Below are 17,329 nucleotides of genomic sequence, written 5' to 3' on the forward strand. Positions count from 1 at the left end.
AAACCAGTATTATTTTATTTCCTATTGGATTAATTACCTGACTTTCAGAGAATTGGGAATAATCTAGATATATGAAGATATTTCAGTTTAAAAATTCCTGATTATTCTTTACTCTTTTCCAATGACTTTCTACCCTTAATAATAAACCAAGTTCTAGGTTTTTACTACTCTTATTATATCGCTTATATCATTGCTTCTAGCTTTTACATGTGCAAAGGATTTGCCTTTTCACATATATGATTTATATATGTGAAATCTATGAGCTGGAATCTATATCTAATTCACTTAAATTTCAAAAAGCAGCTATTATATACTTTGAAAAAAATGAAAGCAGAAATTATTTTACTGTCATATGAATTTCTCAGATAATTGATTTTTCTTTACCTTGAGCATAAAGAAAGGATTGAGTTTTAAGGATTATTAAAAATTTCTAGAATAGGGAAGTAAATAGAGAAAGTAGATTAGTGGTTGCTTAGGGAGCTAGGGGAAGGCGGGGAATCACACTGCTAATGGGTATGGGGTTTTTTGGGGGTAGAGGTGATAAAAATGTCCAAAATTATGGTGATGGCTGCACAACTCTGTGAATATGCTAAAATATTTGTAAAAACAAAACATAGTACTATATATTAATTTTATTTAAAAAATACTGCACCTGGAAAAAGAAATATTAGAAAACAATCGAACATTGGCCAGCTCAGAGGAAAAAAGGAAACGATTGAGTTAAAAGAGTTTTGAAGAATTGTTGTCATAGAAGTAAAATGTTAGGGAAAAAATCCAAGGAGTGGAGTTGATTTATTATTCAGTATTAATGTAAGAATCGATTCACTTTAGTAGGCTGCTTAATTTTCTTTAAAGATTATGATTCAAAACAGAAAAACCTTGAATACTACTGCATGAGGCAAAAAAAAAAAAGGACATGACATTTTATAAAAGATTCTATGCTTTATAAAATTTAGCCAAAATAAAGCAAGGAAAAACTTAGGTGAGCAGCGTCAAGGAACATTGGTATGAAGAAGGCAGCATAGAACAATTATGCTGCTGTGGAGAACTCGGGTAATTCCAGTAGGAATTTTATTGTATGATCCTTTTAAAATTCTGTATTTTTCTATAAGTAAAATGCTGTCTCTTATTTTAAGGGAAATCTCCACTTTTCTCTGTGGTTATTCTACACAAGTATAATTACCCATTTCATTGAATTTAGTTACAAATTTAAGAACCATTTTTTAAAAATCTAGAATGTCTCAAACAGAGCATATTCTGCACAAAATAGCTACATAGCAATTCCAGGAGATATAATCACAACGGGAAGGAACCACCAACCAATATGTGGGTGAATGTTATAATGTTCCTAGTTTCTAACCAGAGGTAAAAATTAGATTCAGTTATATTAACATAAAATGCAGTATGCCACAGTAAGTCCAACAGATGAAAGATAAGAAATCAGACTTAAGCCCCAAAGGGTCTCCTGACTCTTACTTCATTCTTTATATTAATGAAAATGGTCCCTCGCCACTTCAATTTGCATTGTGTGTGGAATTGTTTTTATTGCAACTGTTTGCTGAAGAGGAAATTCTCTTTATCCTAGTGTGGAATTTTAAATTAATGAAGTGACTTATAAATTCCCAGAAATTCCCAAGTGGGATATAATTCAGCTGTTACTAGAGACCAAGGGAACAGCTGTCACTTTACTTTGAATTTTTAGAGTAAACCTCAGCAAACATCTCATATCATTTGTTTTTTGGTCATAAAATAAAATTGATGTTAGTCTAGCTCATAGGCACTTAGATGGGCCTTGCAAATGGTGGGCTGACTCATTCTCACTAAAGTCATCTATTTTATCCCAGAGGCTTTATTAGCGGTACAGGAACACAAAGAACTTGAAAACAAAAGAATCCAGCGTGCTAGTGTTGCAGATTTTCTGGATTCTTCCAACTGTTTTTATCCTGTTCCTTAACAATAATCAATGTACTATATCAAAATGAGCCACTTAATTCCTTTGCTAAACCGCAAGCTGAAGGGGCAAAAACAATTATTGTTGGTTTTACATAGAGAACTACTAGGAAATTTTACCTAAATTGTTTAAGTGAAACACAGAAATGTGGGCAAAATACAGAATGACTCCAAATGAACAAGAGTAAAGTTTACCTGCACAGTAAAGACAAGTTTTCAGAGAGGAAAATTATGTATTAGAGAGCATTTCAATGACTATCTTAAGTACAAAACTTTATATGTGTATATATACACACACATATATATATGCACATACATATATACATCTATATTTTTAACATAATAGTTTTATTTTTTCTAAAAATCTCTTGACTGTATATTCTACAAGGGTGGGTTAAGGATAATTCTGGAAAAAATAACATAGAAGAATAATTTTGGGTAAGTCTGAGGCTCTTTTATTTTTTCTGGTAGGGTTAATACAATGATAATTCGCTTTTTAACAAAAAGGTGAGAAATTTATTTCTTTCTATAACATTTACCAAGTTCTTTTCTCTTTTCTTACAATTTGTAAACAACACTGAGAAATTACCCACATATTCAATTCAGTATGGAAAGATAGCATGCTGATGTCTCAAATAGCATTACAGATGTTAAGTAATATCTGATATCGTGATTAAGATGAGCACAAATTCATTTCCACAAGGAAAGATTCAAATAACTAGTTGCCCATCTAAATCAGAAATCATTATTTCTTATTATTTTCATGGCACCCCAGCATTTCATTTAATTAGATAAGGTATTTTATAGCACTAATTTACTCAGTAGACATTAATCATCATGATGTCCACCTGTGACACACAAAATTACAAACCAAAACAGTGACAACTACCACCAAAAAACAAAGCAAAACAAAAACCACATACACTTTCTCCAGTATCAAAAATTCACTATTAAGTATTGCTCTCATTGCTCAAGGTTTAACGCTTATTTCAAAATCAATTTAAATCAAATCACAGCTTTCCTTACAATCCTACCTAAACAAAAAAGGTAATCAGAGACACATTCAAAGTGCCACTCTACCTCTCCCCCGTCTGTCCATCTTCCTCACTTAATTTTGATATGAAACCTAGAATAACAGTTGAGAAATCAATAAAGCTGCTGAAGAAATTGGTGTGAAAGAATTTTTCACAAAACAAATTATTTCCCAAATAAACTTTATTTTGAAAATAACACAACATAGTTCTATAAATTTAAATATGACACATCTAGCAGTATTAGTGAGTCAAATTATATACAAGTGAAGTCACAGTTCATGTCTGATTATTCCCACAAATGACAAGGTGCAAAGGGAAAACTAAATAAAAAAGGCAGATAACTTAATAACAACCATAACCTAGTCACATGTTTTCATTCTATACTTGTGTCTAAATGTTTAGATGGGAATTGATATGAATTCACATGAGATAAAGAAATACGCTGCCTAAATAATCAAAATTCTTTTTACTTTTCATGCTGTACCATAGATAGCATCGTCAGTAAAGTTTATACAGAGTAGCACCATATGACAAGCTACTTCCTTTCCCCTCATCATTCAGCATAAGGCTTTCTGTATTGTGACTTCTAACTCCACCAGGTTGAGAAAATCAGCAGTGACAACTTAAGAGTTTTCAAGAGATAGCTGATTTCATCAGTAAAGGTGCTATATATGTTCTTCCCAAGAACGTTGTTTTAGTGAGGAAAATGTCAATATATAATTGGTGAAAGTAGTCTATATATGATGTAATAACTGTTCATAATTCACTTTTTAAAATCCAGAGGTAAATAGGAATGAAAGGACTAAGACACACACTAGAAACCTCACAGGGTTTTTGAAGTAATTCGGTGCCAACCCCAAGATTATTCAATGAAACCAGGGCCATTTCTGGATCATGGGGAGAAGTCTAAGGCACCAAAAATAGACAGTAAAGAGTCTTCAAAGGATAAGGATGCAGACACAAAAAACAGAGTTGACTGCGAGGAGAGTAAATTGAAGAGAAAATAAGACCCAATGAATTCAAAGAAAAATTTTACTTTTCAATTGTAGAGGGCAGTAAAAAGATATTGGACTCAGGGACTGAAATCTGGCTCCATTTATTAGCTGTTGATCTTGGTCCCAACAATCAATCTCTTTGAATGACAATTTTCTCACCTATAAAATAGGTTCATCAAGATGCACCAGCTTTTTTTCATAGGCTTCTGACCAATGAGAATCAAAGTTAATGGTGAATCTGACATCACTCTGTAAACGATAAAGGACTCTTCTCAGTAAATGAAGACTGGACACTTTTTAAAAGTATTAAGGATAAAGCCAAATCAAGAAAATATGATAAAATCTTCAATTTTTTGACCAGGATAGACCTTACTCAATAGCAGCTGCTGTGGGTCGGCCCTATTTCCTGATGAGCTAAAAATGGTAAAATTTTGATTGGTTTACCAATTTCTTTTATGATAGAGTGTTATTATAGTTAAATCCACTAGTTATCAACTTAAAAAACCAGGAAGGGTAATCTACTAGCCTTAAAAAGCAAACACAGACTAAATACGACTCTACCTGGTCTGCAATATTTTGACACATTTTATTAAGAAGAAACAAACAAATAAACAATTGGTCCTATTTATTATGATAGGCCAGTAGCCATCAGGAACCAAACCTTCTATAGCTTAAGTCCTAGGCAGCACGTATACACATTTATAAGTTACTAACTTTGTTAATCACTTCAGCATTGCACATATCCTCAAGTAAAGCAGTAACTGTTAACAAGTAGAGTGACACCACCATTCTCCTCTTTCCTCAAGCAGAGACTCAAAGGCAGTTACAGACACCTTGTTTCGTTATAACACGAAAATAGTAAGCCTTGAGCTATTGCAAAAGGCTTTCCATTGTCGATATCTAATTTAGAGAAAACAGAGGGAAGCAAAAACAGAGAGTGCTGATTTGAGCTATACCTGGCTTGATGTTGGGCATGCTCCCAGCTGCAATATTTTAAAATTACAAGTAAGAAAGTAAAACATAAGACTTCCTACGTGAAAGTGGAAAATGGTCCAGAAGTCTTCTACTCAAAGACAAAAAAATTTTTTCTTCCCAATAACTCACCAGAAATAAGTGGGAACTTAGGAACCCTAAGGGGTTCTTCAGACAATATTCAGGAAAACATATAAAAATAAAAAAGCAAGAACAGAACCATGTTAAAAAAAAAATAAGCCTTTCTTTAAAGATGGTTCCTCTCTCTTTAAGGATGAATGCTCTATAAAATGGGCAGCTGTATTTCTATAACTCATCATGTTTATATGTGAATTCTCTGGCAGATATAAATCCATCTTTGTCTTCATCTTCTTTATCAAAAATATCCTCCACCAAAACATCATGATGACTCTCATTCACCACTGCACCATGCTTTTCAAACTCCTTCTTTAAATACACTTTAACCTATAAAATAATGAGACTCGTTAATAATTCTGATTCATAAGATATCCACATCAAGTCAATCAATGTCATAGACTGGACTGGTAGCTTATTCAATGATACGTAACAACTATCAAACAACTACTTTATGATGTATATCTAATGATAGTCAAAGAATTACAAGGAATTTTTTCCCTTAAAAATTGTTACTATACTCCACAGTAGAAACACAGAATATTGCTCAGAGGCAAAGATAAGGTTATATCATCTGAAAAACACCCAATGAAAGCATACTATCCATTGTCAACCTGAGCCTAAATAAAGCTAAGCATTTGAAAGAGGGCTGTCTAATAATCCATTCAATTATCCAGATCATATATTCTAACAAAGGTCAGAATTCCAGACATTTCTCTTAAAATCAGATTAAATGATGGCATTTTTAAATTTAATTAACTGTCTGGGAATAGTACATACTGTGGACCTGGCTATGATCATGCCACATGCCCTTCCAGTCTCAGAAATTAAAGCAAAATCCAGAGTCTATTATGTGAATAAAGCAAGATGTCAAGTTTTATATATAATATGCTACTTTTTGTGTAAGAAGGGAGAAAATATAAATATGTACTCATGTTTGTTTGTACTTGCAAAAGAAACACTGGAAGGATACATTAGAAACTAAAAAAGCTGGATACAGAAGGGGGTGGATCACATGAATGTAGGTGGGAGAAAGACTTCTTAATAAACATCTTTTTAAATTGGATTGATTTTTTTGGAACCATGTGAATGGGTTGTATATTCGAGATTTTTTATTAACGAAAGGAATTAAAATTTATCTCAGATCAAAAAGAAGCCCTAAAACTGGCCACAACACTCTGAGGTGTTACAAATTTAGTAGCTGTGGAGCATGACCCAGTGGTTCATAACGATTTAGCTTATTCAAGACAATCATTGCCGGGCCATTAGAATGAACTTGTTCAAAGCATAAAAAGGGACTTGATTTCTGACCGGCCAAGCCAGAATGGAGAGTAAGGGTAGATAAAAAAATGTAGGGAGAAGTATCTACCTCCACTTTTCCCGTACAGGAGCCAGACTCAGACAGGTATGTGTAGCAATGGCGGGAAAAGCCTAAATTACAAGGTGAAGACTTCTCCCTTTTTCCTTACTCAAAACCAGGACTTTGAAGGGTTTCAAACAGGTCTCCTGCTGTGGAAAATCCAGATTGGAGCCTTTCTCCGGGTGCTGACCCGAACGAAACTGAGCCTGAGAGCTGCTTGCTGCTAACTGCTCAGAAATCACTATGAAATGCATTTAACACCAGGTCACAGGTTTAAACAGAAACAGTCCATGTGAAATATTTCTCAGGACACCTATGTTTCTTATATGGTAATTCCGAAATGGGAATTGTTTTGGCAAAAATGGATCTCTCAGAAACTCAGGGCGAGAGCAAGATACAGAGAGCCTGAAGCATTGGGGAGACAGAAAAAAGCCAAAGAATGAACGGTATTTTTTAGATATATTTCTCTCAATATATTTCTCTCCGAAACAATGATTTCCTATGAAGAAGTTCACTTTCAAAGCGCAGGTATTTTGAGATTTATAAATAACATTTATAACCTAAATAAAAATAAATTTTCCTTAAAAATATATTTCTAAAAAAGTGATCTGAAAGAGAGAGAGAGTAGGAGGAAGGAAAGGTCACCTCATCTTTAGACAGTTTCCAGTCATCGTTAAGATCCATCTCTTGGAATGATTCATGGGATCTTGGTCCATTTCGAATCTCCAGGAGATCAATGTTAAATATCAGTGTACTCTCTGGGGGAATTTTACCTGACATGAAGAGAAAGGGAGGTTAAGTTTTATTCAAAAGGTCCCAAAGTTTTGATGATAGAATACTATGTTACTGGACAAACTATTCTCTTAATTGAATTAAATGAAAAGCCTAAGATTATCACATATTATGGAAATTACTTGTATTTTATTCAAACAAATACAATAAAGAAGGAATAATCCAAACTAGTAGATCAAAAGCAGTCTGTTTTGGCTTTGCAATTAAAAATTGTTTCTCTCTCTCTCTCTCTCTCTCTCTCACACACACACACACACACACACACACACACACACACGCTTAATGGCATGTGTATTAAATTTCAAATATAGTTAAGATATTACATTTACATGTCAAGAATGACTTAAATAAAAGTGTTACTTACAATATAAGTGATTTACTAACTTGAGTCAGAAAGTCCTGACCTAGAGATATATATAATTATACAATTACTACGACTGGGACACAGTTCAGAATTGAGTGAGCTCTGCTATCATACTATCTGGGATTGCAGACAACTTCTGCCCCTCTCTAAGCCTCAGTTTCCCCATCTGTAAAATGCAGATGACAATGTTGCCCATCCTGTGTCTATTGGGAAGATGAAGGAAGATAAATCCATGCAAAATACTCAGCATTGTGCTTGATAAATAGTAAGTTCTCAATATATGTTACTAAAATCTAATTCTCTTATAGGCTTTCAAAACAATGCAAGAAGGTTCAACAATTTCAGAAAGTTTGGAAAAACCCCCTCAGATACACAACATCGTACATATGTAGAAGAAATCTCACAAGAGGGGAGAAATTAAAACATATTTCTGAGAAAAGAGATTAAAATATTTAAAAGTGAAAAGAGCATTGCTAAAGTCTCAGGGCCCTTAAAAAAATTATTTTTCCTGGGAAGTATGGAGAATTTTTTTCAACTTGTTTCCGTATAACTATATTTAACATACAGTCTGGGTAAACATTACAAATATTTCTTAGTCTCCCCATCCCATGTATTTCCAAGAGAGAGCATTCATAAGTGCTAAAGAGAACAAAACTCACGCTGTGTGCAGAAGCTCACCATTCCAGATCTAGACAGAGGCATGCACAAGGTCGTTGATAAAACTGGTATCTTTCCAAAGGAGGCATGCAAACGGGTACTAAGGGACTAAAAATTAGTGTTAAATACATATTAGCAGAATTAGTTTCATGGCGCTCAGTTTAAAGGAAATGACTCAAATTTAGATTTCTACTTGCTATAAAGCAAAATTGAGTTAAATGTAGTATGAAGAAAGAGTAATGGACTAATACTATATGTATAAATATTAAAGGTGAGATAATAAACATACGTTTGAAGGTGAAAGGTGAAAGGATACATTTGAATATCAGAGAAACATTTTCTAGATACTTGATTTTCTTCTCTAAAGATTATTATTAAAAGATTATTATTGAGAATTGAATTTGGTTAGTAAATCCTATTCTATGGGTAAGATGTATATAGCAAGTTTCACTTTAGAATATACAGTGATAGCTATGTTCTTCCCAGGAAACTGGGGCTAGAATTCCTACTAGGTAAAAGGTTAAGCTTAAACCTAAGGATGCTATTTTGTCTATATTTCTACTACATCAGAGTAGTTCTTTGTCTGGTTCTCATGACTACTCAAAAAGTTTTTTTTCTTCATTATGTAGCTAACATGTGCTCATTGTAGAGAATCCAGAATTTGTGAAAATAAATTGGCGAGTTTCATTTGGGGAGGATGAAAAAGTTCTGGAGATGGAAAGTGGTGATGTTTCTACAACAATGTGAATGTATTTGATGCCACTGAACTGTACGCTTAAAAATGGCTAAAATGGTGAGCATTATGTTACGTATTTTGTATCACGCACACACACAAAAACCCACCATATTGGTGAACAATGTTAATTATAATGGAATTGAAGTTTCTAGAACCTTTTTTTATTGTTAACTTAGTCGACCATTTAGATCTCATGGCTTTAATGGGCCATTTCAAATGATATTCAAGATATAATTATATTTCCCAAACAAATACAAGTCCTCTAGTTCCTTCTAGAAGGAAAAAAATACATAGTAGTTTGTTCCATTGACTTCCGTCTCCTAATTCAGAGAAGAGCTCTAGTACTATAGTAAACACAGACTGTTATTGTTACCTTTTCCTTCTTTTCCATAGCCCAGGGCGGGAGGAATGATGAGCTTTCTCTTCTCTCCTACACACATATCCCTCAAGCCCTGGTCCCAGCCTCTGAGAGCCTCCAGGATGCCCAGCGTAAACCAAACGGGCTGACCATTGTTATGTTTGTGACTGAGACAGAAAGAAAACACATTAGAACTTGTTAATAACTTGACTTTTTTTTTATTGCTGTGATGCTTTTTTTCCTACCCATAAATAGTTTAATTTGGAAATAAATGAAAACAGCTACACGCACACAAAACCAAGTCAACTTTATAGTAATTCAACTCGCTGCCCATATTTCTTGATGCGAATCTCACACAGTTGATACAGCTCGAGAAGTGCAGGGGGGATAATAACCAATTAACAACTATTTGAGCATTTACTGTATACCAGGTTCGCTTCTTTTCACTCTAACAAGGATCATATGAGATAAGTACGATTATTCTCCACGTACAGATGAGGAAAATGGGTCAAGTGTGCCAGTATCTGACCTAACTTCAAATTCAAGGTCTTAACCACAGAGTGATGCTGTCCCAAGGAGGTCACTGTGGTGCTGAGGAGGGAGAAAAATAATGGAAGATGAGTGAGTTAGAGAAGGAAGATGAGAGGCTAAGGAGAATTTACAGCCAACACACAGGGGTCCATAACCACATGGACACTGAGAGTTCGGAGCACAGCATCCTACAGCCTGCCTACAAATGTTCCTGTTACACGGACTGCTATCTGATAGCTGGAACAGGCTGCTCTTCAATCCTGTATTCCCACTCAGATCCTGGCCCAGTTCTCTCAGAAAGGGTCTACTTTGGGCCTGCAGGGAAGCTTGGAGGAGTGGCTAGTCAAGGAATGAGGAAAAAGGGAATGGTCAAGAGTTGACTCATGAGTTGAAGGGAGGCCAACCTAAGAAAACCAACCTGCCAAGTTACTGTGGACCTTGAGGGCTGAGTAGTGTCTGAGCCCCAGTTAGCTCGCATTTGGTGCAATAAGGAAAGCATTCTATTCAAGAATATCTTGGTGAGAAGGGGAAGTCACTCTAACAGGTTTCATGGGTACCTCGGTCACTGAATTTAAATAAAGGCCATTATTACCTCTTTTCCTTAATTTCCCCCCACGATCAAAGTAACAAAATGTCAACTGTAGAAAGTTTGAGAAGGCAAGAAAAAAGTAAAAAAGGAAGAAACAATCTACCACCCAGCACTGACTACTGTTCTGGCACATTTCTTGGCACGGTTAAAGGATTTAAACCTTTATTTACTTACCACATAGGCTATAGTTCTAGAAATGGCGAACATGTTTTATAAACTGATCATTTGATGGTTCTTCCTGATTCTCAGGATAGCCAGTTCCTGACCATTTGCATAGAAGCTGCATGACAACAGTCTCTACATCAGGTACTAGTAGCAAACTGCTAAATAACATCCCATTACTACCACCAAAGTCCACACAGGGTTTTGATTCTGAGATCTGAAAGAAATCTGGCTGACTCTAAAAGAGATGTAATTGGAAATTTAAAATGCAAACCATAATATTCTTTAATGTCCACTGTGGCACTGGCCTTGTTGATGAGAAGATAGGGCTGCTAAGAATTCTATGGCAAGCCATCATTTTGGAACTTTTTGCAAGGGCTAACAGAGTTCAGAGAAGAGTGCCATTCACTTCTCCAAAACCTCAGGACAGACCAGGTTTGATATCTGGATAGATAAACGAATGAACGAGGATAGAGAGAAGCCAACCCAACATTTTTTTTTTTTCTCCTAGCATCAGGCAAAAGGCCTAACACGAAGTGCTCGATAAACACTTTGGAAATCATTACACTTGTAAAACACTAGGTGGAAATCATTACACTTGTAAAACTTTTTGCGTGTTGCCATTTCTTTGTTTATGATAATCCTTCACTGTAGGTATTGAATTAATCTTCCATAACCACACCCATCCATGAAGTCTTGAATTTCCAGAAAGAAATAAATGATGAAACATATCATGGTCCTGTGCCTTGACCAAAATGTCATCTGTCAGAACAAAAGTTATATCAGTCAATAGACTAGCATTAGCATATCCTACAACAAGAAAGTAAATGTGTATTCTGCTCATGAAATTGCTGTGAAGTTTTAAGTAAATTTCATCTACACCACATTAAACATGGAACTGAGTCACTTTCCCTCAGGAATGGAGTTTGAGAAATGCGAATTCCTTTAAACTGTTTCTATATACTGCCTAATTATACACCTAGGTATTTCTGCAGTATTTCAAAAATTTTACTTCTAATTTTTATAATAAAAAAAATCAACAGCTTTATCCTGACTGCTTTTCCAATAAGACCTTCAAAGATTGGCTTTAAACAATTTCCTTTCCCCAAAGAAGGAAATAAGGTATTTCAGTTTTTTTAAAAGAGAGATAAAACCTGGTACATGCTTTTTCCTGCCAGAGGGCTAGCATAGATGTGTGGGCTCGTCAATGTTTTACTCGCGGGGTATAATTACTTACGTGGAGTGAAATAAAGAGCCGTCCTTTTCTAAGTAGCCTTCATAGTGGACTAGCATCAAATCCCCTCCTTTGGTCTTGCGATGGCAGATGAAAGGCTTCTGGAGTACTTCGATCTTCACTTCTGGCTCAGGGATCATAGCCCCACTCAAAGAAGAGACCACTAGCGCCAGGGCCGAGTGCCACAAGAAAAGTCTCATGTTGCTGGAGCAGGAAAGAAGTTCCTACAAAAACAAAGTAAGGGCCTTGGACCTCATAGAGTTAAGAATGTAGTTGAAGGCTTAAGGACAAGGGCCTCTGGCAAGTTCATGACTCTTCCTTCCTAGCAGACGTGGCACACTTACTACCGACAACTTTCCCACGCACTGCAAACTCACCTCTAAAGAGTTAAACTCAAACCTGGGTCCGATTGGCTCTTACTACAAGGTCGCCTGGGAAGCCTGGTCTCCTATTGGCTTCAGGTGCTGTCCCTCAGATACCTCTCAAGCCAGTGACGCTACAATAATGTAATTTACAGCCCGCCTGAACAGCAGGCACCCGGCAGCGATTCTGAGCGGTCCTAGAGACCCGCGGATTAAAGAATTCCACAACCTTAAATTTTGGGAAGAGTGGGGCGCACAGCTAACCGGAAACTGCCCCGACAGATTTACATCTGTAAAGTACCCCGACTGAGCGTGGTGAGAAGAGTCTTGGGGCCAGGTGAAATGGTAGAGGTTTCAGGAAATACTCATTTACTCTCACCGTAGGTGACTAAGACTCCTAATATTGCTTATTTTTTAACTTAAAGGTATAAACGATAAAGACTTAGTGCAGTGGGGTTCACAGGCGCGTCTCTGTGCGTGAACCTTACTACACTGCCATTAAGGCAGGTTATTTTATCCCATATAGAAGATAGGTATATTTAGGCCAGGAAAGACTAAGTGTCCTGCTTAAGGTTATTCAGCGCCAAAGCAGTTGAGCTCCGCCTTCAAACCAGGTCTAATGCATTCCACAACACAGCATAACGTTATGGCTACTAATAATTTATCACTTACGTGTTCTTACTGTAGAGGGTCAGTGAGAGCTTCTATCAAGGATAAGGACGTGCAAACCTCCACTTTAAAAAAGAAATCGTAATCCCGACTACGAGTTATACAGGCTCATCTTAGTTAAAATTTTTGTTTACATTTTTTTCACCTAATTTCAAAAGCAATACATGTTCACTAATTATAATCTAATGGAAGAAACTGGAAAGCATTGAAGTAGGGTTTCTATTTAGAATACAGGAGCCGAATTAAATTTGAATTTCAGATAATCAACGAAGTGTTCTGTATTTTTATTTGCTAAGTATGGCTATTTTACACTAAAGAAGAAAAAAGGTCGCCCATAACGCCCTCAAATAATCATGCTAATATATGGTGCATGCTTCAGTGGCTAACGCCTAAAATAATTTGGATCACATTGTACACTGTTTCCTAACTTGCTCTTTTCACTTAATCTGTAGTTAACATTTTTCTCTGCTCAAATATCCTTAGCACAGTACTTTCTCACGCTTTCTTGTGCATAAGAATCCCCTGGGGATCTTGTTAAAATGCAGATTTCAATTCAGGAGGTCTGGACTAGAGGCGAGGCTCTGCAAGTCTGACAAGCTCCTAGGTAATGCCAGCGCATTTCAGTAGCGAGGACTTAGTGTTTAGACAACACTCATTTACACTGGCCACACGGTACACTACCGTGAAATTCCTATCCTCTCCGCATGCCCTATTGTTGGGTACCTCGAGTGTGTGGGATCAATTAGGCACCCTTGAAATCGACTGAGGACCGGAACCCAGGGGACACTCTAAGAGGCCACGTTGACCCCCAAACATCGGGAGGTGGGACTCGACCCCACCACGGCCTCATTAACAGTCAGGAGTGTGTCCACACTTGTCTCAGAAGCTTCCCGCCTCCCCTCTCGAGGCTGACTCCCAAGCTCGCCGCCCAGGACTCGATTTCCCGGAGGGCCCCTGTGGCTTGGCCAGCCCCGCCTCCGCCGTCGCCGCCAAACCCGGGAGTGGATTTTGGGAACATGCGCGTGAGCGGAGCACTGGGCATGCGCGAGCGGGCCCCGGGCCCGGCGGGTCGCGGACTCAGCGCGCGGTGGCGCTGCCGGCGACCCGCTCCTCGCCTGCGGCACTTTGAAGGCTTCAGCCGTCCGTCGGGCCCACCCAGTGCCTCGGGCTCCTGGCCGAGGCGCACCGGCCGGGTCGCGTCCTCTCGTGCCGAGGCCGCCGCAGTGACCCCGCCTCCGGGCCGACGATGTGAGACCCGCCGGGCGTCCCCGCGGCGGGACGGGACGCCGCGAGTGGGCGGCTCGGCAGCGCCGGGAGATGTCCCTGCTGCCGGTGCTCCTCGCCGCCGGGGGCCTGGGGCAGTGAGAGGGCTGGCGAGCGACGGAAAGCGGCCCCGGCGCGGCGCGCACGGAGGGGCCGCGGGCGCCATGGAGGGGGTGCTGTACAAGTGGACCAACTATCTGAGCGGTGAGTGGGGGGCGCGCCCGCCCCGGTCCTTTGTCTGAGCGCCCGGCGGGCGGCGTCGGGACGCGCCTCCTGGGGGTCGGAGTCACGGCCCCGCCGGGGACCGTAGAGAGATGTGCAGACCAGGATTATCTCCCCAAAGCCGTTCTCACATGACTGTGTCCCCCATGCTGTACGGACACATTCCCCTGTTGGGGCTGGGTGAGAGCAGTCGCAGCCTCTTTCACTTCAAGGAAAGCTACGAAATCCCGAGATTTGGGGAGACTTGAAAGACACGCTGACCTCCGTGTCAGCGGGAGGGAGGCGCTGGCTTCCACTGTAGGGTCCTCTGGGAGCCTCTCGAATTCTGACGAAGGATCTGGTCTCGCCTGGCCAGCAGTTGGGTTCGACGGGTTCAAAGGAATGTCCGCAGTAACCTGGAATTCCAAAAGTGAAAAGTCCTTTTCCAAACAAAGTCCCCAGTGCAAACACTTTTCCTTTTGTCACCGTCAGTCAGCTGCGTGCAGACAAAGGTTTCAGACAGAGTTCCATCTCAACAGTTTCAGAGCTCCAAGGTTTGCACAAGGTTTTTGGTTTTTTTACTGAGCATCTCTTTTTGTTGTACATACTCAGAAATTTCCATTAAATCGATCCAAATATTAAGGACTGTTTTCTTGCCCTGCCGAGCAGAGTGGCTTAAAATAGTACCCAGCCCCCTGTCCATTTTGTGGAAGTACTTCTTTCTTTTCTTGAGAAGGTCATGACTATTCTTCAGCTGGGAATATGATTCAGAACAAGCTTTTTTTTTTTTTCCCCCCCTATTTGTGCAACCAGTATTTAGTAAAAGCCTTCTGTATGCTGGAAACTAGTAGGCACTTTTTTGGAATTAAACTTTTTATTATGGGAAATAGCTAGGCACTTTTAATTCTAACGGCAATGTATTCAAGACCAGAAATATTTCCCCTGTTTCCTAGAGTGAGGGAAATAAATCTTTCTATGTTTCCTAAAAGGACAGTTTTTTAAAGGTTTTAGTGTGGCGATGCCCTGGGGTGTTTTAGGGACAGATGTGTCTGGGAGGCTCAGGTGGCATAGTGATTTGGTGAGGTTACAAGGAACAGCCATGAATGCACCTGTTGGGTGTACCCAGAATCTCTTCCTTGTGCGTAGTTCGGTTAGAAGCGAGTTATGTTTATTTTTCTTGTAATCATTAGTAGAGACTGAATGAGGGAGAGTTGTTTTAGAAGACCTGGGCTTTGCTCCAGTGACCTCCATTGATGTCAGGCAATTACGTTAGATACAGATAACTCGTGTCTGGGCTCCGGGAATGTCAGAGGCTGGTTGACACTCCAAGCTAAAGAGAGGATGCTCGATCAGGTAATTTTCCTTTTGAGCTATCTCCAGGCTCCGAGATGTATGGATCTTAGGCCCTCGAGTAAAATTTGGTTTCTGGTTTTTCACCCTTTTCCATCACATGTGCTTGTAACTTTTTTTCTTTCATTCTCAATGCTCTTTCTTTTTCCATCTCCCCGTCTTTTTTTTTTTTTTTTTTTTTTTTTTGGTCTCTGTTTTTTTCCTCTTCTTTGTTCTGTATAAAAAATTTAGTCTCTTAGGAAAGTACCTACTGTCTGGCCTTGGAATGCTGCTTCGCCCCCCACGCCCCAGCTGTTTTTGTGTTATCTTTCAATAAAGCAAAATTCCTCTAGAAGGATCTTTTGGAATCTTTATCATGTAATGCCTGTAGCATCTGTTCTGTTGGAAAAGAGTCTGCTTTCTTCTTCTCCAACTAAGAAAAGTGAATTCTGCAAGCAATGCCAGGGTGGAAGCCCTGAAGAAGAGGGGTCATTGCCAGAGGCAGCCATCCGCACACCACACCACTTGTTCCCTTGACCCTGTGGGCACAGTGTTCACAGAGGCCCGTCACACCACTGGGTACTTTTCCTGCCTATACTTAGAATTATAGTTCAGCATGTTCTCTTTCATTAGAAGATAAATTTACTTTGGAAAGGAACAGTAATAACCCAGGACAAACAAATGCATTCTTGTTTCTTCCATCCCCTATGCGAGTTAGTCTCCCCATAGAGCCTAGTGTGAACGTTAATGACAAACTCAGAGAGAGAGAAATGGTAAAATTGTTTCAAAGCTTACCTTGGCCGCATTTATTGTATTTTGCTAAATAACGTAGTTATTTTGTGAGCAGCTCTTGCCTCTTGAATTAAACTAATAGATATCAATTACTAAAAGTTGTAAACATCAAGCCCCAAGGATAGCATCTAAATCGCCAGTGTGAGTGTACCACTAAAATGCAGAAAGAGAAAAGTATCTTTTCCCTAATATGCTAGGCATACTCAGGTGCTCCTTCAGAGGAAAATGGGGGTGGGGGGAGCTTATGTATATTTCCTTTTACATCCTGAGCCATCCTGCCTTTTGAGCAGCAGAACATTGGACATTCTGAGATTTACTGTCAAACCCTCTCTTCAGATATTAGAAGATTAAACCTTCAGTGAAAAGGGAATGGATTAAATATTTCACACTTATATTGTGTGAGACATAGTGCTGGGCACTGTATGTTTATTATTTGCATCTTTCAAGCCCTAAAAGTTAATCGAGGGATGTTACATATGCACAGTTATACGCTGAGGCTCTGTCGTAGAACACGAGTTGAGTCAGATACCTAAAGTCTGATACCAGCTTTATTACTACCATCTGCAGTCACTTTACCGTTCTGAGCTTTAAGTGTCTTCCTCTATAAAAAGATAAGATTTACAAGTTCATATTTATAAGGATAGTAAAAAACTTAACACTTATAATGTTCCAGGAACTATTCTAAACATTTTACATGGATCAACTCATTTAATCTTCACAGCAATTTTAGGAAGCAGTTGCCTTTATTATTACCATCTTTCAGATGACGACGTTGAGACACAGAAAGGTGCTGGCCCAAGGTCACACAGATAGTAAGTGGCTCCGCAGTCAGTGCTCCATTACA

The 17,329-nt window shown here is 38.7% G+C and overlaps 2 protein-coding genes across 4 annotated transcripts in view; one reads left to right on the plus strand and one right to left on the minus strand.

Moving 5' to 3' along the window:
* Positions 1-2,382: 2,382 nt before the first annotated feature.
* On the minus strand, positions 2,383-12,265 carry FKBP14 (FKBP prolyl isomerase 14). Its single transcript, XM_039862637.1, has 4 exons — positions 11,873-12,265; positions 9,369-9,520; positions 7,092-7,219; positions 2,383-5,416 (listed from the first exon to the last, which is right to left on the minus strand). The coding sequence occupies exons 1-4, from the start codon at positions 12,067-12,069 to the stop codon at positions 5,258-5,260; spliced, it is 636 nt and encodes a 211-aa protein (XP_039718571.1). The 5' UTR covers positions 12,070-12,265; the 3' UTR covers positions 2,383-5,257.
* A 1,636-nt stretch (positions 12,266-13,901) lies between these two features.
* Positions 13,902-17,329, plus strand: part of PLEKHA8 (pleckstrin homology domain containing A8) — a 63,011-nt gene continuing 59,583 nt past the window's right edge. For all 3 annotated transcript variants that reach the window (XM_039862635.1, XM_039862634.1, XM_039862636.1), the window contains exon 1: positions 13,902-14,367. In XM_039862635.1, coding sequence (XP_039718569.1) covers positions 13,917-14,367 — 451 coding nt within the window. In that variant the 5' untranslated portion in view covers positions 13,902-13,916. The remainder of the gene's footprint in view (positions 14,368-17,329) is intronic.

This window comes from Pteropus medius, unplaced genomic scaffold (assembly GCF_902729225.1).
Source record: "Pteropus medius unplaced genomic scaffold, Ma_sr-lr_union100, whole genome shotgun sequence".
Classification (NCBI taxonomy): Eukaryota; Metazoa; Chordata; class Mammalia; order Chiroptera; family Pteropodidae; genus Pteropus; species Pteropus medius.

What these genes read in the sequence shown, in the direction of transcription:
- FKBP14 (XM_039862637.1), bottom strand. Translation starts at nt 12,069, where the DNA reads ATGAGACTTTTCTTGTGGCACTCGGCCCTGGCGCTAGTGGTCTCTTCT. An exon ending in GGCTCTTTATTTCACTCCAC is followed by an intron (nt 9,521 to 11,872) that starts GTAAGTAATTAT and finishes TTTCTGTCTCAG; the next exon opens with TCACAAACATAACAATGGTC. An exon ending in GGAAACTGTCTAAAGATGAG is followed by an intron (nt 5,417 to 7,091) that starts GTGACCTTTCCT and finishes ATTATTTTATAG; the next exon opens with GTTAAAGTGTATTTAAAGAA.